General features: G+C 56.2%; 1 protein-coding gene across 10 annotated transcripts; it reads left to right on the plus strand.

Annotated features, from left to right (window-relative positions):
• Positions 1 to 7,933: 7,933 nt before the first annotated feature.
• On the plus strand, positions 7,934 to 21,837 carry CAMSAP3 (calmodulin regulated spectrin associated protein family member 3). Of its 10 annotated transcripts, XM_033134839.1 has the most exons (20): positions 7,934 to 8,162; positions 13,263 to 13,516; positions 13,877 to 13,999; positions 14,083 to 14,178; positions 14,357 to 14,389; positions 15,294 to 15,341; positions 15,597 to 15,735; positions 16,339 to 16,478; positions 16,573 to 16,666; positions 16,740 to 16,812; positions 16,942 to 17,015; positions 17,309 to 17,378; positions 17,473 to 18,928; positions 19,413 to 19,552; positions 19,647 to 19,818; positions 19,867 to 19,930; positions 20,318 to 20,411; positions 20,786 to 20,898; positions 20,972 to 21,090; positions 21,179 to 21,837. In XM_033134839.1, the coding sequence occupies exons 1-20, from the start codon at positions 8,015 to 8,017 to the stop codon at positions 21,482 to 21,484; spliced, it is 3,756 nt and encodes a 1,251-aa protein (XP_032990730.1). In that variant the 5' UTR covers positions 7,934 to 8,014; the 3' UTR covers positions 21,485 to 21,837. The 10 variants fall into 10 exon arrangements, with proteins under 10 accessions (XP_032990730.1, XP_032990732.1, XP_032990725.1 ...); XM_033134841.1 differs by having other exon boundaries at positions 17,524 to 18,928; positions 19,647 to 19,930; XM_033134834.1 differs by having other exon boundaries at positions 19,647 to 19,930; positions 21,179 to 21,835.
• The last annotated feature ends 24 nt before the right edge of the window (positions 21,838 to 21,861 follow it).

Consider the following 21,861-nt stretch of genomic DNA (forward strand, 5'->3'; position numbering starts at 1 on the left):
AAGGGAAGACCCCAGTAGGTGGAAGGGTAGGATGGGGGAGGGAGAGAACAGCTTTGGAGAGAAGCAGAAGAAAGCCATGGAGGGTGGCTAGAGAGGCACGGAAGTTTCAGAGGGGAGATTTTAGGCAACACGTCTATTCCCTTTCATCTCACTTACATCACCCCCTCCAGCAGTCGGTTGGCCGCTCACAGCAGCTCTCGCCTGCTGCTGACCGCTCACGATGGCTGCCGGCCAATCATGGCAGCCCAGCTCCAGGGGAGCTGTTGTTCACCATCTTAGCTGTAGAGGGTGCAGCTCACTGGCCCATGTGGGAATCGAACCGGCGCTGAGCATGGCGCTCCAAACACCTGAGCCCTGAGCCACTGGGCCAGCCCCTCACTAACTTTTTAATCTGACTCCCTTCCTTGTGCCTCCGCAAACACTCTTGAAACTGCTTCCCCCGACGTCACTATTGAACACTATGTCCCTGTATCAAGTCTGAGTGCTTGCTCCTTATCTTACGGACCCTCCTGCCTTCCAGAAGCCCTCCTCCTCCTTGTTTTTCCTCTCCAGGGCTCTGTTCTCGGCTCGTGGGCCGTTTTCCACGGGGCTTCCATTTTTCTGACTCCCACAAGCGATCCCCAGGCCTGATCATGAGGTTTGAGGTCCAGAGCTTCACAGACCAGGGACTCCAGAGCCACGCGGTCATCGCCAGCTGGGACATCATGAGACCCCAATATTTGTAAGTGATTTGCTTTCCCCCATGGATTCCTTCACTGAGCTCTCAAGGTTGGCAAGGGCCAGCAAGGACAGAAACAAGTTCAGAGGATGATACAGGAACCTTCATCTCAGTTGGGTCCCCAGCGGCTTCACCAACACCCGAAGAGTGGCCAGAGCCCCCTTCTCTCTGCACTTCTTCTTCCACCCTCCTTCCCCTACAATCACCTTGGTCTGGGTTTTTTCTGCTGTGTTTTCCACTTGCGAAGTCACTGCTTCACTTCTGTCTTCCCAAAGACCTCCTCCTACCAGAGGGAGGAGGAGGAAGAAAGGATGAAGTGGACAGAAAATTTCTTCCCATCAAGGACATGCAAAGGACAGAAGCACAGCTGAGATAATCTCGCCCTGACCTACACCAACAGGAAGTACACACATACGTTGTGTGGGTGTTTATAATAGACTATTGTTTTAGAGCAGGTTTAGGTTCACAGCAAAAATGAGCAGAAAAATACAGGGGTTTCCCATATCCCTTTTTCCCACATACAGGCACAGCCTCCCCCTTTATCAACGTCCTGCACCGGATGGGACATTAGTTACAACTGAGGACCCTGCACTGATGTGTCACTGTCACCCAGCGTCCAGAGTTTACATTACGGTTCATCCTGGTGTTGTACGTTCTGTGGGTTTGGACAAATGTGTCTTGATAGGTATTAATCATTACGGTATCACGCAGGGTATTTTCATGGCCCTAAAAGTCCTCTGTGCCCCAGCTATTCCTCCCGCCTCCACCCCACTCCCGGCCCCGGGCAGCCACTGCTCCTTTCACTGTCTCCATAGTTTTGCCTTTTCCAGACTGGCATAGAGTTGGAATCATACAGTAGATAGCCTTTCCAACTGACTTCTTTCCCTCAGTGATATACCCATTGAAGTTTCCTGCATGTCTTTTCATGGCTTGATAGTGCTGCTTTTTTTTGTTTTGTTTTGTTTTGTTTTTGCACTCAATTATATTCCATTGCCTGGGCGTCCCACAGTTTATGTTTCCATTCACTTAATGAAGGACATCTTGCTGGCTTCCAAGTCCAATTGTGTTTGTGTGTATGAGAGAGGAAAGGGCCAAGTTGCCCCTTTGAGGACATTGTACGTTCACAGAGGCACACGGGGCGACACTCAGTGTGATGTGTGAGAGATTATGAACTTCTGCTCTCCAGGGCCCTCCGGGACGTGAAACTCAACCTGTCCGAGACGAAACTCATCATCCTCCCCTCCCGCACCCTACCTGGCCCCTCATCTCATGTCCCCATCTCAGCACATGACACCACCACCTACCCAGTTGCGAAAGGTTGAGATCTGGGCATCTTCCCAAACCTCCTCCCTTCTTGTCCTCAAGGGCCTCCCGCCCCCATCAATCAGCAAGTCCTGTCAGTTCTCTCCCCCAAACGCAATCTGCATGCTTGCTTCCTCTCTATCCCCAAAGCCAGGCCCCAGGCTTAGCCTCCTGAGCAAAACTTCCACGGTCCACCTGGCACCAGCAGGATTGTCTTGGAAATCCCAGGCCCCTCAGGACAGGCCTGAAGCTCATAGATGTGTACGTTTCCTTCTGGGCCAAGTTTTCAGGTTTTACTTTGTCACGTGCATGCCTGCGTGGTTTTCAGCTGGAGAGTGATTCAGTCTGCCAGGAGATGGGTGGCGAGGTCTGGAGATATTTGTGGTTGTCACAATTGAAGGGGTGCTACTGGTGTCTAGTGGCTGGAAGTCAGGGCTGCCGCTCAACACCCTATAACGCACAGGGCGCCCCCAAAACAAAGAGTGATCTGTTCCCTAACATCAGTAGAGCTGAGGGTGAGAACCCATTAGAACCACAGACGCGTGCTGGGCCCGACCCACTGATAACCCATCCAGATGAGAGCGTGAAGAAAGTAATAAGTGTTCAGAAACTATAGCATCTTGACAGCAATTTGATGACTGTCGGTCTCATGTTTTGCATTCTTTTTTTATGAATAAACTTGTTTAGAACAGTTTTAAATTTACAGAGAAATTGAGCAGAGAGTAGATAGTTACCATATACTCCTTCCCCAACACACACACACACACAATTTCCCCTAATTGTAACATCTTAAGCTAGTATGGAACATTTGTTACAATTAAGGAATCAATATTGATACATTAGTATTAAGAAACCCACTGCATGCTTTATTCAGATTCCTCCTAATGTCTTTTTTACCGATCCAGGATCCCACATGACATTTAGTTGTCATGTCTGCTTAGGCTCCTCTTGGCTGGGGCAGTTTCTTGAGCTTTCCTTGTCTTTGATGACTTTGACAGTTCTGAGGCGTATTGGTCAGGTACTCTGAAGGATACCTCCTTGTTGGAATTTTTCTGATTTTCCCTCACGATTAGATTAGGGTTATGAGTTTGGGGAGAGGAAGATCACCGTGGCTATTTCATCACGTCCTATCAGGAGTATATACCATCAGTCTAATTATGACTATTGATGTTGACCTTGATCACCTCGCCAGGTGACTTAGCATGTTTTTTGGGTTTCTCCACTGAGAAGTTACTCTTTTTTCCCCCTTTTCCAAATTGTACCTTTTGGGAGGAATTACTAAACACAGTTCAGTTCCAGCCCTCCTTGAGGGTGGAGCATTTACATCAAATATTTGGAATTCTTCTGTGAATCAGGTTTGTCTCTTGCCCTTCATTTGTTAACATAATTTGATTGTTTATTTATATCAGTCTAGACTCATGGATATGTGTTTTGTTCTTGGGGTTGTAATCCAATACTGTATTAATTTTGTTGCTCCAGTTGCTCCAGCTTTGGCCATTGGGAGCCCTCTCAGTTGGCTCCCATGGACCCCTGACATGCCCCCATCATGGTCAGTTGTTCCTTACTTTCTGTCACTGTGCATGTCTTGCTCAGTTTTATGTTCCTAGAAATTCATGCTTATTGCATTTAATAGATGGAAAAAGAAAAGAAAGTTGCCCCTTCACTGGAGAGAATTGGAGAAACACTCTGAAACCTCCCAGCATCTTCTTCCATGAACCTCACTGTACTCCAGCTACAGGGACCTTTCCTGAGCCCTCCAAGCTCATGCCTGCCCCAGGACCTTTGCTCTTGCAGTTCCCTCTGCCTGGAATGCTTTTCCTTCTACTGCTCCTTTTCATCATTCCTGTCTCTGCCCCATCCCCTCCTCCCCAAAAAAAACCTCCCCTCCCAAAACAAAGCGGCCACCACTCCAGCTGTCTCTAGCACTCTTGCTTTATTTTATTATTTCTCAATACTTTGTCCCTTGCTGAAATGATCTCTTTTGGTGTATTTGTTCATTGCTTCTAAATGAGGACAGGGACAGCCATTGGCATGCACAATATTATTTAATTATTTTGAAATATTTCGGGAATGTCTCTCAGAGGTCCCTGGGGTCTGATAATAATCTTCCTCCTTGGCCAAACTTCAGAGGGGCCACCATGGGACTCTGTGTGTGGGGGGAACGGAGGGGGCAAAAACAGAGGTCATACCCAAATCCCATCACTACGGCTCACTGTGGGCTGGAGTTTCAGAGAGGGGATCCCGACCTCCTCTGCTTTGAGATCCCCACAAGTACAGGCTTCACCCAACCCCATCTGAGGGTCATGGATGTCATGTTCAGAATGGAAGGAAAGGGTGGTGGTTCAGTGGTGGACCCTTGATCCTGGTGATCTTAGCTCAAAGCCGCCTTCCATTCCCTTGCCGTGTGACGTTGGGGCTCTTGGCTTCAATTTTCCTATCTGTAAAATGGGTATAATACTCATTATACTAGGGCTGTTGTAAGGATTAAATGAGATTGTACTGGGCATATAATACCCTCAAAAATTGTTACCTGTTAATATAATTCCAAAAATACACACACACACACTGCAGAATTGTACAGATGATTTTTTTTAAAATAAATTTTACCAGGGAATATTGGGGAACAGTGTGTTTCTCCAGGGCCCATCAGCTCCAGGTCATTGTCCTTCAATCTAGTTGTGGAGGGCACAGCTCAGCTCTCTGTTTTCAATCTTTAGTTGCAGGGGGCACAGCCCACCATCCCCTGCAGGAATTGAACCAGCAACCTTATTGTTGAGAGTTCCTGCTCTAACCAACTGAGTCATCCGGCTGCCCCATGCAGATGATTTTTGGGGGGTTCATACACTCCCCCAAATCTAGTCCTGAAGCCTTGACCAGCCTTGACCTGGGGATAACTGTATAAGTTATCCCCACCCCCAACCAAATCAGTAGGGCCTAAAAAGTTGGGAGGCATGAGAGCTGAAGGAATCCCCAGGTAGGGAGGGCGCGGGAGGCAGGGACTTGGGGTGCGCCTGAAGGGGGCAGTGAGGAGGGGGCCGCCTGTGCACACAGAGGAGCCAGTATGTCTGCAGCTGCCTGGGCCCAAGGAACAGGCCTCCAGGGGCAGGTGGGACCTGATTCCAGCTTCAGTGTGGGTGGGGCAGTCTGGCCCAGCCAGGCGTTCCAGTTGGCCCAGTGTGGGGGCTGGGCCCTAGGAGGCCCCAGGCACCCGCGGGGAGGGTACTGGCCCAGCTCCTGCTGCGGATGCCCTCAGGCCCTCAGAGCCCTGGACTGGTGAGGGCATGCGGGCCTCCTCCTGAGGCTGGAAACCTTTGCCTGTGTGTTCACTGGTGCGTCCCCCGGGAGTAAAGGCCAGCTAGTGAGCGGCAGGCAATGCCTTCACTTGTGTTTGTCCTTTTGGTCCACAGAGGTCATGAGAACCTTCCCAGGAAAAGCAAACACTTGTGTGAGCTGGCCGGACATGCCACGCTCACAGGAGGGGCAGGGCATGACAGCACACTGTCCATGCCAGGGTGCCGCCCCTGGCAATAGCCCCGAATCCCCAACAGTGCTACAGATGGGGAAACTGAGGCTCAGTGGGGAAAGGCTTTGTCCAGGTCCTTCAGGGGGATGGGGACTGGGACAAAGCCAGGGCACGTGCATCACACTCATCCACACGTGTGTTCAAACACATACACACTGGCGCCTTTGTGCACCCACACCCACTCCTGCACAGGCACATCCAGACAGGAGGGCCCACACCCCAGCTCCCCTCCCTTGGGCACACCCACCCCCTGCCCAGTCATATTCTCTGGACCAAGAGACCCAGTGTCAAGCCCAGCTGTGTATGTGAAAGGGACCCAGGAAGTTCTACAAAGGGTGGGCTCAGGGACCCCCATCTGGGGTGGGGGTAGGTGGGGTCTCAGGAAATACATTACTATAGTGCTATATTTTATATAGTCACGAAAACACTGATTGTTCCGTGTGTGTTGGTTGAAACCCCTCCGTAGTTGTGAGTGCAAGAACTCACACTTTACATCTCTTACATGGAATTCACCCACCCCGTCTCACTTATATATGACGCAGAAATGCATCTGGATGCACACAAATACCCACAAAACCATTCAAAACCCAATTACACACACATACACACCTACATACACAACCACAGTTATAGATTCATAAACAGGCACACCCAGACACCCACAAATGCACTCACATATAGAGATATGTTCAGATACTCATTTTACATTCAGAAAACAGGTAACACACCTTGTTGCACTGATGCTCACCCAGACCCTTGCAAATATTTGCAAATTCACACAGACGTAAATGCAAATTTCACACACACAAATACACTCAGACAGTGATACATGTTGACACTCATAAACAGATCACGTACGCACACTTTCTTTTTTTTAAGGAGGGCACAGCTCACAGTGGCCCATGTGGGGATCGAACCGGCAATCTTGGTGTTATCAGAACCACGCTCTAACCAACTGAGCTAACCAGCCACTCCTTGCACACTTATACACACACACAACTACACCTATAGATACATATCTACACATACAGGCCCTCAGAGACCTAACACATGAACACGGGCATTCATAGTTACACACAGCTAAGAGGTACACAGTCAAGGTTTTTACAAAAAACACAAAGGAAAATAAAAGTAAATATTAAACAAATATCCACAAAGAGGCACTCAGATATTTATAAATATTCCCAGGTAACACTCACACAATTGCACTCATGTACACAACTATCTGCACTCATGCACACAAGTATATTCACAAACACCCCTCCACACTGACATACACAATCAAACTCATACCACAGACAAACCCATTTACTCACGCGAATATGCATACTCACACTCTCAGGACATTCTTATACAGTTATACCCACTTCCACTGTTTTCACACCCTGTCACACTAGGCTGACACCATATACTCAAACGCAGTCATCTCCAAATACACTCATGTGTAAACACACATATATGCACAAAAATACATCCAAAACTGTTCCCAACATACATACACATGTGCACAAAACCATACTCAAATACTCATATACAAATGCACTTGGACACAAATACATCCCCACCTACATGCAATGGGAGCCCCCCAACAAATTCTGCTAATACCACAAATACATACACATGCAGACATTTGCAATTATACCCAGTAACAGCCATTCAACCACACGCATAGATACAAGTAGTCTCCCTCCTGCACAAACACTCTCAATTTCTCTCACATAGTCCTTCATCAACATTGATCACACCCTCGTACAAAACACAAGTGCCTATAGGTTTCACAAATACACTCACAAAGCCACTGACAAAACCCAGATGCATACACAGTAAGCACTCCTGTATCCTCAGGACACAGACACCCACACGATACAGATCCTTGTACACACAACACACATGAAAAACACGGATACCCACACACGCACATATGCGCGCTGTTACACTCACACCTAGATACGCATCGGCAGACACCCTCAAATACACTCATTCACCACTCAAATACATTCAGGAACGCACACACAGGTACCAATACACACATTCTTTGTACGTTCACGATACACAATCAGAAACAGGTGCACCCAGGCACAGCTGCCTTCTGGTCAGGAAGACAAGCCGGCAGAGATGCTCACACATCTAAGGATACAGGCTTGGACCAGCACACACATGCACAAACAGGGGTCCCTCATCTTCTCCAGTGCGCGCACACGCACACGCACACACATACACATACACGCGGCTCTGCAGCCTCCCCGCCCCACCCTGCGGCGAGGGCCGAGGCGAGGCGCGGGCACCGGGTCGGGGGCGGGGTGCACCTGCGCTCCGCCCCGGGGCGGGACCGACGCAGCGTCGCGAGCGCGAGCGGCCGCACCTGGCTCGGCGGCGGCGGCGGCGGCGGCGGCGGCGGCGGCCCGGGTGCGAGCGCGGCGCAACCCAGTCTGAGCGAGCGCGGAGCGGGCGCCCGCAGCCCCGGCGGCGCCATGGTGGAGGCGGCGCCCCCCGGGCCCGGGCCGCTGCGGAGGACCTTCCTGGTGCCCGAGATTAAGTCACTGGACCAGTACGATTTCTCGCGGGCCAAGGCGGCGGCCAGCCTGGCGTGGGTGCTGCGGGCCGCATTCGGGGGCGCAGGTACCGGCCGGGGGGCGGCAGGTGCGGGGGGCGGGCCGGAGAGGCCGGGGCCGTGGGAACAATAGCGCCGGCTGCCGGGGTCCCCGGGCCTCCAGGCCTCCTGCTCGGCCCGGGCCGTGGACTTTGGCCGCCCGGCTGCCGGAGCGCGGTGGGGGTGGGGCCGGCGGCCCAGCTCGGCGCCGGGACCCGGGCGTCCGGGCCCCAGGTGAGCGGGTGGGTGTCTGCGGGCCGGCGGGGGTCTCCAGCTCGGGCCTCGCGTTGCACGCCCTCCTCCCCTTTACTCACATCACGCGCCCGCGAGGACATGCCCCCAGCCCGACATACACCCTGCGTCGGCCCTGCCTGCGCTGCGGGTGGCGCGGGGAGCTCGGGGAACCCCGTTTCACCTCCATGGCTCCGGCCAGCGCTGGCAGCTGTGACTTATTGCCCCTTTTTGCCTGGGATGCAGGCGAGCCCAGCAGAAGAGAAATGGCTCGTCCAAGATCGCCTGCGGCCGGGGGCCCAGGTGCAAGCCCTTGTCCCACTGCGTTACCCAGTCCCACTTGTGTGAAGAAGTAGGGCCACCCCTAGGGTAGGATATGGCTGGGTTCCTAGGACTGGAGGCCGTGAGCGGGCTCAGTCAGAGCCGTATGCCAGAAATGGGAGCCAGGGCCTGGACATGGGGAACACGGAGTTAATTAAGGACTGGGCCTTGAGGGGGGGGACGCCCCGCCCTCCCACTGGTTCTGCCCACTGGTCTTGGCACCAGCTGGGCACAGCCCATGCTCCCTCAGTGGCCTTCCCAGATCAACCAGTTCTGGGTGTGGGTCTCTGTGATAGCTGTCCCTGTCCTGGTTCTGCCTGAGCCTGTCTCTTCTCCAGCCCACTCTGGGGCCTGCCTGTCCCCAAGGATCTGCCTGAGAAAGAAAGGCAGTTGGTAGGAAGAGACTCTGGTAGCCTGAGCCCCTCACCTCCTGGGTTATGAGGCCATAAAGGGCTCACCTTTGGAAATCAGAGTTGAGTTTGAGTCCTAGCTCCACTGGACTGGACAAATTATCCCAATTCTCTAAGCTTTCATTTCCCCTCCTGTGAAAAAAAGGCATTCGTTCACTTACTCATTTTGCAAATGTCTGTGGGGCCACCCACTGTGTGCCAGGGCAGTGCAAGGGTGATTGAGACCCCAGTATCTTCTTCACAAGGTTGCTGGGAGGCAGAGGAGAGAGCCTGACTACAAAATTCTTTGCACTGGGTCTGGCACACGGTACACACCACACGGATGTTTGCTCTTACTGCTGCTGGCATCCGTGTGATGTTTTTATTAATAATATCATTATTCACTGTCTCCTGGCCAGGGGACAGAGTAGCAATTACTGTCCCATTTCACGGAAAGGAGATGTACTGACTCACTGACCCAGCTCCCTGCCCTGTGTAACACCCTCCCTGAGGGTCAAGTTCAATCTGTTCCCCACCCACCTTCTCTAAACAGAAAGCCTGAGAAGGTGGGACACCTGGCCCTGAGAGAGAAGTGAGGAACAGAGCTCTGCTTGGTTCATGAACTCTGGGACTTTTTATGGATGTCTGTTGGGTGTCAGGCCAGGGCTGGGTGCTCAGGATGGATTGGTTGGGGATGGACGCAGGAGAGTGGGTATTGGACATGAAACCAGATCATTGCTGCTTAGAGTGATAAGGTCTTAGAGTGCTCGAGGCATGCAGCCGAGCCCAGGGGGAGGAAATCCCTGAAATCTTCCAGGGAGGGGCGGAGAAGGGAAGGCTCCCCAGAGGAGGGAGGGTTTGAACCTTGAAGGATGCGTAGGAGTTTGCCAGGAGGAGATTACGCACGGGGCAGGGAGTTCTCCAGGAAGAACATGCAGGGCCTGGTGGTGGCCTGGTGGTGGCCGCGGGAGGCAGGGGATGAGGGAGACTAATGAGACGTAGCAGCGCCTGTCAGGCCGAGGGCGAGGATCTGAGGGCACTGGGGAACCATGGAAGGAGTTCGGGGACTCGTCAAATAAGAGCAGACATGCAGGTGCCCACAGGGAATTGTGTCTGGGGAAGGGGGAGTTCTGGTGGCCCCAAGGCGCAGGTGTGCGGAGGCTGGGCAGGAATGCAGGCAGGTGGGCTCCGCAGAGCTCTAGCTCCGAGATAAGCTAGGAAGGGTGCCTCCTTTAAGCAACTTTGGGAAACACCACATGCACCGCCTTATACCTCCGGAATACCAATGCGATGCGTAGGGAAACTGGATTCATTTTGGCTCATCTATGTACTAGCTGTGTGAGCTTGGACAAGTTAGCTCTCTGGACCTCGGTTTTCTCATCTGCATAATGGGGAAAAGAATGTAAGTGTTGTAAGGATTAAATGACCTAATGCACGCAAAGGGGTCGTGGTGTAAGGAAATGCTTCCTGTACTTAGAGCTGCTGTCCCACATGACAGCCACAAAGCCCGTGTGGCTGGTCTGAATCGAGATGTGCTGTAAATGTAAAATACACAGTAAAGATTTGGTACCAAAAAACACAGGAATGTGAACTAGCGCATTAATAATGTTTCTATATTGATTACATGTTGCAATGATATTTTGCATATACAGTTCACCCTTGAACAACATGGGGGTTAGGGACACTGACTCCACCCCCTTTACCCCCTGCCAAAAATCTCGTATAACTTTTGACCCCCAAAAACTTAGCTCCTAACAACCTACTGTTGACTGGAAGCCTTATCGATAGCATAAATAGTTGATGAACACAGTTTTGCATATGTATTATATACTGTATTCTTAAAGTATATAAGAGCAAGCCAAGAGAAAAGCAGATGTTATTAAGAAAACCATAAGAGAGAGAAAATATATTTACTGTATTTATTGAAAAACATCCACATATAAGTGGACCTGTGCAGTTCAAACCCACGTTGTTCACGGGTGGAGTGTATATTGGGTTAACTATGTTGCTAAATCAGTGTTTCTTGTTTCTACTTTTTAAATGTGGCTACTAGAAAATTTAAAACCACATATGTGGCTTATACTATATTTGTATCAGACAGCAGTGCTCTACAGTAAATGTTTAATAAACATTTTATAGTATAGAGTGGTGGTCCTCAATCAGGGACAGGGTGGGGGGGCAGTTTTGGCTCTCAGGAGGTATTTGGCACTGTCTGGAGACATTTCTGGTTGTCACTATTTGGCAGGAAGGTGCTACTGGCATCCAAGGATTCTGCTAACCATCTTACAGTACACAGGGCAGCTTACCCCACTCCCAACACAGAATTATCCAGCCCCAAATGCCAACAGTGCAGAGGTGCAGACACGCTGGTGTAGAGGAAGTGCTTGATAAACATTAGCTATCAGTAGCACTAGCTCACATTTTCATTTTGAAGGCCCTGACAAGTCCCTCAGGAAAGAAACTTGCTTAATTTTTGCCTATGGGAGCAGGAAATGACCAGGAGCTGGAGAGATAAGGAGGAGGGTTTGGCTTTGGAAGATGCCAGGAGGTTGAAACAAGAAGACATTGGATATTGGAGGGGGAGAGTGAAAGAGGGATGGTGATTTCTCACTGCTGTGGCTACGGAGAGAAGGAGCAGGTTTGGAGCAAGAGGCTAAGGATTATGGGAGATGCCCAGAGGTCAGTGGGATTCACAGCCAAGGCTGCAGCAGGTGCTCAGATGTGGTGGGGCCAGGTCCATTTACAAGGCTACTGAGTCAGGAGATCTGCATGGAGGGGTATGTGGGGAGGGATATTAGTTTGAGTAGTGGGAGAGAGAAAAAGATGGGAAGCTGGGAGACACTGGGGGAGGAAGGCTTCTAGAAGAAGGAGGTGCTGGGCAGAGAGCCCAGGCGAGATATGGGCCCACAATTGTGAGTTGGTTGGCCACTGCTGGCCTTGAGGAGGCTGGGAGCTGGGAGGGCGGGAGCCGGATCAGGGAGGTTGGGGCCGGGGTAGGCTGGAAGGAAGTGAAGCCTGGAGAACTCTTCTTTCAAGGAGCTGAGTTGAGAGAGGCAGAGCAACAGAACTCTCCACAGGGGTGGGGCTTTAAGTGGGAAGGTCAAGTGTGATTTTAGGGGGTGGGGAAAGAGCCGGGACAGGGAGAGACTGAAGGCAAGGATGCCTGGGTCCCTGTGGATGAGGCCAGGAAGTCTCTGGGGAGCGTGGCTGTGAAGACGGGCACCTGAGGAAGGTCTGGTCACACTCAAGTGTTTCTGAGCAATAGAACCCTGCCCCCACACTCTCTCACACACACAGAACCCCAATATACAAAAGAGCTGCTCTGACTGGAATGAGTGTTGGGGCCTCCCTCGAAGAACCCATGTTGGCCTCAACCTTCCTGGGGTCTTATTCTGACCTTTCTCCTCCCCACCCTTGGGTCCTACTTGAGGCCCTGCCACCCTCATCCACGTGGAGCTTCTTCAAGCTTCTTCCTACTCTGCTCATCTCATTCGGGGTTGTCTCATTCAGGGTTTTGGTGGTTGCTTCTGTGACGTGATTTCGCCACCTGCTAAACCCCAGCCCCTCAGACTCAGCCTCCTGTACCCCCATCTCAGCAACACCCTCTTTCCCTCTCTGCCCCTCAGACCTGCTGGGGCCCTGCAGCCTCCCTCTTTCACCTCCTCCTTTAGTTACCAAGTTCAGACTCATTCCCCAAAGTGTCTGTAGTCTCTCTACTTCCCCATCTGGTGCCCTGCCAGGCAGCCCCCCAATCCACAGCTCGTCCCACCCCAGCCTCCAAGCGAGACAGTGCAGTCTGCTTGGGGCCTGGGTTTGAATGCCCGTCCCCGTCCCCATATTGCCCGTTTGTGTGGCCTTGGGCAGGTTACTCCTTCTCTGTGCCTGGGTTTTGGGGTTACCAGCTGTTCCTTGGCTGCGCTTCCTAGGGTTGCTTTGGTGTAGGGCCCCCAGGGCAAGCAACTAAGTGATATTGTGCCCCCTTCCACCTGGCACAGCATTACCCCTTCCTCTGGCAAACTCTTCCACAGCTTCATCTAAGCCCAGGTCCCAACTCTCCCAGGTGTTATCCTCCGGGCCAGCCCCTGACCCGCCCCCCCCCCGCCCCGCCCTTAATTGGGGCCTTGTGATTATAGGGTGTGTGTGTGCCTGGTGGCCCTGACCTGCCCACACCCTCCCTCACCCGCACAGAGCATGTACCCTCGGAGCTGTGGGAACCCTTCTACACTGACCAGTACGCGCAGGAGCACGTGAAGCCCCCGGTGACGCGGCTGCTGCTCTCAGCGGAGCTGTACTGCCGGGCCTGGCGCCAGGCGCTGCCGCAGCTCGAGACACCCCCCAGCCCCTCAGCGCTGCTGGCCCTGCTGGCCCGGAGGGGCACGGTGCCCGCGCTGCCCGAGCGCCCAGTGCAGGAGGCCGACCTGAGACACCAGCCTATCCTCATGGTAGGCACCCCGCCCCCTCCTGTCGCTAAGCCCCGCCCACCAGGCAGCCCCTTTCCCGCGCTCTGCACGCCATACCTGGTTTCTCCCGAAAGATACTACTTTGGCCCTTGAGGATTTGCCTACCTGGCCCACGGGATCCTAAGATCTAATACGGACCTCAAAGCCCAGGCCACCAGCAGTGGCTCTTCCAGGACCGCCCCCATCTTAGTTCCTTTCCTGAGATCCCACCCACCAACCCTGGCCCCGACCCTCAAGCCCTTCTGACTTCTAAGTTTTCTAGGTTCTCCCCCTCTATTTTTGGCACGCAGAGGGGACCCTCCGTCCGGCGTTGGTCTGACCCTTCAGTCCTTGTCCCCACAGGGAGCCCACCTAGCTGTCATTGACGCTCTCATGGTTGCCTTTGCCTTTGAGTGGACGAAGACTCTGCCCGGTCCCTTGGCCCTGGCCAGCTTAGAGCACAAGCTCCTTTTCTGGGTGGACACGGTAGGTGGTGTGGGGCCAGCCAGGATGGGCTGGGGGCCAGGATCACCCAGTGACCGCACCACTGACCTCTCCTGGCCCCTCAGACCATCCGGCGTCTGCAAGAGAAGACGGAGCAGGAAGCAGCCCAGAGAGCGTCTCCGTCAGCCTCTGCGGATGGGGTGGCCCCCACGCAGCCCTCGGTGAGGCTCAGGCGATGTAGATGGAAGGATGGACGACCAGAGGGCTGGGGGCAGGGTGGGGCTGTGCCCGCGCACGGCCATCCGTGCACTGAGGGGCTGGAGGTGACGCTCTCTCTCTCTCTTTGCCCTCTCCTCCTGCCTACTCCTGCTGCTCTCCTCTCTGCCTCTCTGGCATCAGTGCCCCACACGCTGGTACTGGAAGCTGGTTCCTGTAAGTGGGGCTGTCTCTCTGCCCCGCCTGCCTGTCCCGCTTGTCACTCTGTCTGTGTGTCTGTTTCGCCTGCCTGTCTGCACCTCCTCCTCCCTCCCCCAGGCTGTGAGCAAAGGAGGTGGGACCTCAACCCTAGGGGACAGAGAGGACCCATTTGTGAACCTAGAGAAGCGGGGAAATCTTCAGTGTTCAGAGAGGGCAGACCCCTCCCCATTACCCTGACTGGATGAACTTCTCCCATCATTAAGAGGATAGAACTCCCTTAGCTCATCCCCTTGACCGAGGTGGGGAGCCGGCTGGCGCTTCTGAAGGGAGGACCCCAGCCAATCAGACACATGATCCTGACCCCAATGGGAAGGGCGCAGGGAGAAGACACCCCCCTCAGCCAAGAGGAAGACCCTCAAACCCAGAAGAGGGTGGCAGATCTTTCCTGAAGCTTCAGCTTCCTTAAGGATAGATCCCAGCTTTGGGGGGTTGGGGAGGGGAGTTGCCCATCCCTGAAGCACAACAAGGGGGAAGTGACTGCTGCATGTGGGCAGAGGCTTTGGGCTGGATGAGGTCCCCACCTTTGCTCATTCCGGGGCCTCTTTCCCCCTCCCCTGGGGCCTGGGTTGGGGGTTCCTCTCCTTCTGCCTACCTGCTTCCTCTGCATCCCCTCCCCAAGCAGGGGCCTGGGTCTTTTGTGGGAGGAGGGTTCCCTACATGGGAGGCTACTCTGTGGGGTCCCTCTGGGCTGGGAGGAGCTGGGGTCCCCAAAGCCAGCCAGAGTGCAGTCAGGGAGCTGGACAGCCAGGGCTCAGGACAAGGCTCAGGGCTTCCTTCTCCCCACTCCCAGAGGTGTGCTTGGGGGCCCAGCAAGTCAGCACCCCTCCTGCCCCGCTGACGGCTGCTCCTCTCCCCCCAGCACGCAATTGCCTTCTGTTTGAAGGAGTCGGGGAGCAAACCCCCCATGGTAACGTATCCCCCACCCCAGGATCTCAGGAGTCCCTGCCCCCAGCCCCCGCTGCTGGCCTGGCTGCTCTCAGACACCTCTTCTGCCTCTTGCTGCTGCCCTTCCCCCGCTCCAGGCTGGCCCATCACTCTGGCTCTGGGACCCCTGGCTTCACTCCCCCTCGTGGCGGAAACCCCAGGCGTCCCTGCCCAGCTTGCATGACCACTGACATGGGGCCAAGCATGACCTCTGACCTGACCCGGCTCCCACCTACAGATCCGATACCGCAAGGACCGTGCCCTGGCCCGACGTGCCCCCTGCTTTCCCACCGTGACCAGCCTCCAGGACCTGGCGAGTGGGGCTGCGCTGGCTGCTACAATCCACTGCTATTGTCCTCAGCTGTTACGACTTGAGGGTGAGTGGGCCTGGACCAGACCCTGCCTTTCGGAGCCCGGTGTCCTAAGACCCAGGTGTCTGTCCCTAGAGTGGTGCAGTCATGTTAAGTGCAGCTTCCAGAATTGGCAGACCTGGCTTTGAACCTCTCTCTTCCCCTATTTAGCTGTGTGACCTCACATAAGTGTCTAAACCTCTCTGCACTTCATATGACTCATTCCTGCAGCAAAGATTTCTAGAGTGTGCACTGTGTGCCAGACCCCATTTTAAACTGCAGGGATCCAGCTAGAACAATACAGACCTCAGGTGGTTTCTGTCCTCGTTGAGAGAGAAAGACAGTAAGTTCATCTAGAAGAACATTCCAGATGTTAGGTGCCCTGAAGGGTGCCGGATGATCAGGAAAAGCTTGTTGAGTTCTTGGGGGACTAGTGAGTGGCCTAGGCAGGTGGAAGTAGCAGGTGGTGTTCCTGAGGAACCTGAGGAACAGCCTATCACAGTGCCCACCTCGTGAAGGATGCCTGGCACCAGGCCTGTAGGAGGTCCTCTGTGTCTGCTGGCTTCTGGGCCCTCCCTCCCCCAGGGCTCCCTCCTCCTGCCCATAGACCCGGGCATCCTGTCCCTACAGAGGTGTGCCTCAAGGACCCCATGTCTGTGGCGGACAGCCTGTACAACCTCCAGCTGGTGCAGGATTTCTGCGCCTCCCGCCTTCCTCGTGGCTGCCCGCTGTCCCTCGAGGACCTGCTTTATGTACCACCGCCCCTCAAGGTAAGGCCATCTCGGAGCCCGGGGGGGGGGGGGTGGGGGGTGCGGGCGTCCAACGCCATGGGTCCCGTGGGCTGACCCTGCCTTTCGCCTCCAGGTCAACCTGGTGGTGCTGCTGGCTGAGATGTTCATGTGCTTCGAGGTGCTGAAACCCGACTTCGTGCAGGCCAAGGACCTGCCTGACGGTCATGGTGAGGCCTGGCCCCGGGTCCAGGTGGGGATGGGGAGGCCACGCCCTGCCTGACCCTCCTCTCTGTGCTGCAGCTGCCTCCCCCCGGGCCACAGACGCCTCCACCCCTCAGAACAGCAGTGGCAGCAGGTGTGGTTCCCCTGCTGGGTGAGTGTCCATGGCCATGACAGGCTCCTCCTCCTGGCTGGCCATGGGACAGGGCTGGGGCATGCTCTGGTCTCCACCCCAGTGGAGGTGAGGGAGGCGGTCCCACGGCTGACTTGCATCTCTTGGCAGTTCTCCTGTCTTCAACTTCCGCCATCCACTTCTGTCACCCGGCGGCCCCCAGTCTCCACTCCGCGGATCCACAGGTGAGGGCAGGGGGTGGCTTGTCCCTGGAGACCCCCACCCAAAAGGACCACCCCAGCTGACTTCATGTCTCCTTGTGACCCCTCCATTGGGTCCCTCTGACACCTGAAAGAGCCCATGGTGACACACATTGATCCCCACAGTGACCTTCCCAGTGGATCAACAAGTCTCCCTAGTGACACCAAATGGCCCCCAGCTATCCATCCACATAATGACTCACCCAGTGACACGCCCTGGCTGACCCCACCCAGGGTCTCCAGTGACCCCACAGTGACCACTGACCACCCCTCCCCAGGCTCGCTGAAGTCCTCCCCTTCCATGTCCCACATGGAGGTCCTCGGCAAGGCCTGGAACCGACAGCTCAGGTGAGCGCATCTCACGGGTTCCTCCCCTCCCCCAACAGTGGAGGGGGCGGGACTGGGGCGGGGCCGGGGCTAACCCCTCCCTTTGGCCGCCCAGCCGTCCCCTTTCCCAGGCTGTGTCGTTCAGCACCCCCTTTGGCCTGGACAGCGACGTGGATGTTGTCATGGGAGACCCCGTCTTACTCCGCTCGGTCAGCTCAGACAGCCTGGGCCCCCCACGCCCCGTGCCGGCCCGGACCCCCACCCAACCACCCGCAGAGCCTGGTGACCTGCCCACCATCGAGGAGGCCCTGCAGATCATCCACAGTGCTGAGCCCCGGCTGCTCCCCGATGGGGCTGCTGATGGCAGCTTCTACCTCCACTCCCCTGAAGGGCCCTCCAAACCCACGCTGGCCTCCTCCTACCCACCTGACAAGGTACCCGCCTACTTGCCCCACCCCGAAGGCCCTTCGAAACCTTCTCCCTGCCAGGCGGGGGAGGTACTGAAACCCCAGGCCCTGTCTGAGGGCTCGCCGAAGGCGATGGCTTCGTCCCCAGCTGCCAGCAACTCTGAAGTGAAGATGACCAGCTTTGCTGAACGCAAGAAGCAGCTGGTGAAGGCCGAGGTGGAGGCCGGAGCTGGGTCCCCGGTGGCCACCCCAGCAGCACCGGAGGCCCTGAGCTCAGAGATGACTGAGCTTGGAGCCCGGCTGGAGGAGAAACGGCGGGCCATAGAGGCTCAGAAGCGACGGATTGAGGCCATCTTTGCCAAACACCGCCAACGACTGGGCAAGAGTGCTTTCCTGCAGGTGCAGCCTCGGGAGGCTGGCGGGGAAGCCGAGGCAGAAGCAGAGGCTGAGCCAGGCCCAGCTCCTGGTGGGGAGCGGCCGGCGGGTGAGGGCCAGGGTGAGCCGTCTCCACGGCCCAAGGCAGTGACTTTCTCACCAGAACTGGGCCCGGTGCCCCCCGAGGGACTGGGGGATTATAACCGGGCAGTCAACAAGCTGAGTGCTGCACTGAACTCATTGCAACGAGACATGCAGAGGCTCACAGACCAGCAGCAGCGGCTCCTGGGCCCACCTGAGGCCCCTGGGCCTGCCCCACCTCCTGCTGCCCCGTCTCCTGCTGCATGGGTCATCCCTGGCCCCACGATGGGCCCCAAAGCTGCATCCCCCAGCCCTGTACGGCGCGCCTCAGCTGCCCGGCGTAGCCCAGGGCCCGGTCCCAGCCCAACTCCTCGCAGCCCCAAGCACACGCGGCCAGCGGATCTCCGGCTGGCGCCTCTGACGAGGGTGCTCACACCTCCCCATGATGTTGACAGCCTCCCCCACCTGCGAAAGTTCTCACCAAGCCAGGTGCCTGTGCAAACTCGCTCCTCCATCCTCTTGTCCGAGGGGCCGCCTCCTGAGGAGCCCTCAGCCAGGCCGGGCCTCATCGAGATCCCACTGGGCAGCCTGGAAGAGCCCTCGGCTGAGGATGAGGGAGACGGGAGCCCCCCTGGTGCTGAAGATTCCTTAGAGGAAGAGGCATCTTCAGAGGGAGAGCCCCGCGGTGGCCTGGGCTTCTTCTATAAGGTGAGTCACCTTAGCAGGCGGGGGGTTTGGACGGATGGTCCGGGAGTGGGGAGGTGGGTGGGCAGTGGACACGGTCGGGTGGATGTGGCATTCCAGTGGGTGGAAGAATAGATGGAGCTGGTGGGTGGATGGGTGGGAGTGGGCAGACAGGGCGTGTGTGGGTGGTTAGATAGATGGGGGTGTGCAGATGGATAGATGGCTGGCTGATAGACAGATGGACAAACAGGCTTAGCGTCTTCCCTAGTGTGTGGTATCAGGTTAACCCAGCGGGTTAAGTGCTTTGTGGGAGCAGCACCCCGGTTGGCCCCGCCCTTGTTGTACCCTAGGCACATGGGGCTGTGCATAAAGTGGGTGCCAACTAAATGCCTTTAGAACAATTACAGAATCGAAAGGACAGGTGAGTGGCTGGCAGGCTGGGCTGACAGATCAGCCTGTAGCTGTGCCAGGGGAGGGATGGCCAGCTGGACTCAGGGCCTGCCCCCAGGATGAAGACAAGCCCGAGGACGAGATGGCCCAAAAGCGGGCCAGCCTGCTGGAGCGGCAGCAACGGCGGGTGGAGGAGGCGCGGCGACGCAAACAGTGGCAGGAGGCTGAGAAGGAGCAGCGGAGAGAGGAGGCTGTGCGGTAAGGCTGGGCCCGTCCCTGGGGACCCCTGCCACCGGGGACCCCTGCTACCGGTGACCCCACGACCTGACTGCTTCGTTCTCTCCATCTGCAGACTGGCTCAGGAGGAGGTGGTCCCCAGCCCCCCGGCCCCCACGGCAACTTCAGTCCCCGCTGCCCGGGCCCCAGCTGAAGAGGAGGTGGGCACCCGGCGGGGGGAGTTCACACGGCTCGAGTATGAACGCCGGGCCCAGCTGAAGCTGATGGATGACCTGGATAAGGTGCTACGGCCACGGGGGGCCGGGGGGCCAGGCCGGGGTGGACGGAGGGCCCCCCGGCCACGCTCTGGTTGCTGCGACGACTCGGCCCTGGCACGAAGTCCTGCCCGTGGCCTGCTGGGTGAGGACTCTGTGGGGTGTGGCGTGCCCAACACCCCTTGGGGAGGGGAAGGATATACGGCAGGGGGTGCTGTATGTGGGTGCTAAGGGTCTCAGGTGGGATGTCCTGCCTGCCGGGTGAAGACTTCCCGAGGGACGTGGGGCCTACAGTAAGGTTAAGGGCTGCTGGGCAGATCCGGCCCCGAGTTCTGTCTGTGGCTGAGTGGAGGAGGCCCCTTCGGGTCCATTTGGGGATGAGATTTCTGCTGGGGGCTGCACAGGGGGAGGGTCTTGGGCAGGGTTGACCCCACATTCCCTTGTAGTCTGCCAGGCTAGGCCCCACTGGGCATTTCTGGAGACAAGGGGGCTTCAGGTAGGGCCTGAACTAACGCCTGTACCCCCCACCCAGGTTCTCGGCTCAGCAAGGTCTACTCCCAGTCCACTCTGTCACTGTCAACCGTGGCCAACGAGGCCAATAACCTAGGGGTGAAGAGGCCATCTCGGTGAGTTCAGCCTGGGCGAGTGGCCTGAGTCTGTGTGTGCAAGTGTGTGAGCCTACAAGTATGATGTGGCATGAGTGTATCTGCCACTAAAGGGCTGAAAGGACACGAATGTGTGTAAGGGGGATTGTCTGTACCTGATGGACGACAGAACCTAAGAATGTGCCTCCCTGCACCTGAGTGGTTGTGCAGCGTGACTGAGGCTGAGAGCGCAAGAGGGCATTGCGTGGACTTGGGAGGGCATACAACACACGTGTACGTCCCCCACTCTGTGCGGGAGGGGGGATTCTGGGCTGTCTGTTCCCTGGTCCCACCACATACTGGGTGGCTCTGCCCACCACGGACCACATCCCCGTCCCACCCCTTCTCCCCTGCAGAGCCCCTTCCCCATCTGGTCTCATGTCCCCAAGCCGCCTGCCTGGTAACCGTGACCGCGACTGGGAGAACGGCAGCAACGCCTCCTCCCCAGCGTCAGTGCCTGAGTACACAGGTGAGTGGGACTTGCGGTGACGAATGCTGGGCCCTACCTGTCCCCAGCCATCCCTGACCACCCTGCCCCCTAGGTCCTCGGCTATACAAGGAGCCCAGCGCCAAGTCCAACAAGTTCATTATCCACAATGCCCTGTCACACTGCTGCCTGGCGGGCAGGGTGAACGAGCCACAGAAGAACCGAATTCTAGAGGTGAGCCTTTGCCGGGGTGCGGCATGTGGGTGCGGCGGGTGGGTCCGGGGCCCTGCTGGGCTGGCTGACCGCCTCCCCTGCCCACCAGGAAATTGAGAAGAGCAAGGCCAACCACTTCCTGATCCTCTTCCGGGACTCCAGCTGCCAGTTCCGGGCCCTCTACACGCTGTCGGGGGAGACGGAGGAGCTGTCCAGGTTGGCGGGCTACGGCCCCCGCACCGTCACACCCGCCATGGTCGAGGGCATCTACAAGTACAACTCGGACCGCAAGCGCTTCACCCAGATCCCCGCCAAGACCATGTCCATGAGCGTGGACGCCTTCACCATCCAGGGACACCTCTGGCAGAGCAAGAAGCCCACCACCCCCAAGAAGGGGGGCAGCACCCCCAAATAGCCCTGCACCAGGTCACTGCCCTCTGGGAGGACAGCCTGGAGGACATGCCGTGGGTGTTCCTGGGTCCTGCCTGTCCCAGCCTTGTCTGGGTGGGGCTGGAGTTCCCACCCCCTAACTTTTGTCTCGTCCTGCTGTGGGGGCTGAGCTGGGAGGTTCAGGGACTCAGGGCTCAGCTCAGTCCCCTGTCTGTCCTCCCTACCTTCTTGAATAAAATAATTTAAAGAGACTTGCTGCTGGCCTGTCCCCGAGGCTGGCTGAGAGGGTTTTCCTGTGTCTTGTTCACTCTCGAACCTGCTCCAGTCTCTTCAGCCTCCTTGCTGGCCCTGACGCAGTTCCTGCCAAGGTCACGACTTCCCTGCCAGCTCCCCTGTGGCCAT

This window comes from Rhinolophus ferrumequinum, chromosome 18 (genome assembly GCF_004115265.2).
Source record: "Rhinolophus ferrumequinum isolate MPI-CBG mRhiFer1 chromosome 18, mRhiFer1_v1.p, whole genome shotgun sequence".
Taxonomy (NCBI): Eukaryota; Metazoa; Chordata; class Mammalia; order Chiroptera; family Rhinolophidae; genus Rhinolophus; species Rhinolophus ferrumequinum.

Coding starts and splice junctions, on each gene's coding strand:
- CAMSAP3 (XM_033134834.1), top strand. CDS start 8,015: ATGGTGGAGGCGGCGCCCCCCGGGCCCGGGCCGCTGCGGAGGACCTTC. Junction 17,016..17,308: donor TCCACTCCGCGGATCCACAG/GTGAGGGCAGGG, acceptor ACCCCTCCCCAG/GCTCGCTGAAGTCCTCCCCT. Junction 21,091..21,178: donor AGAAGAACCGAATTCTAGAG/GTGAGCCTTTGC, acceptor CCTGCCCACCAG/GAAATTGAGAAGAGCAAGGC.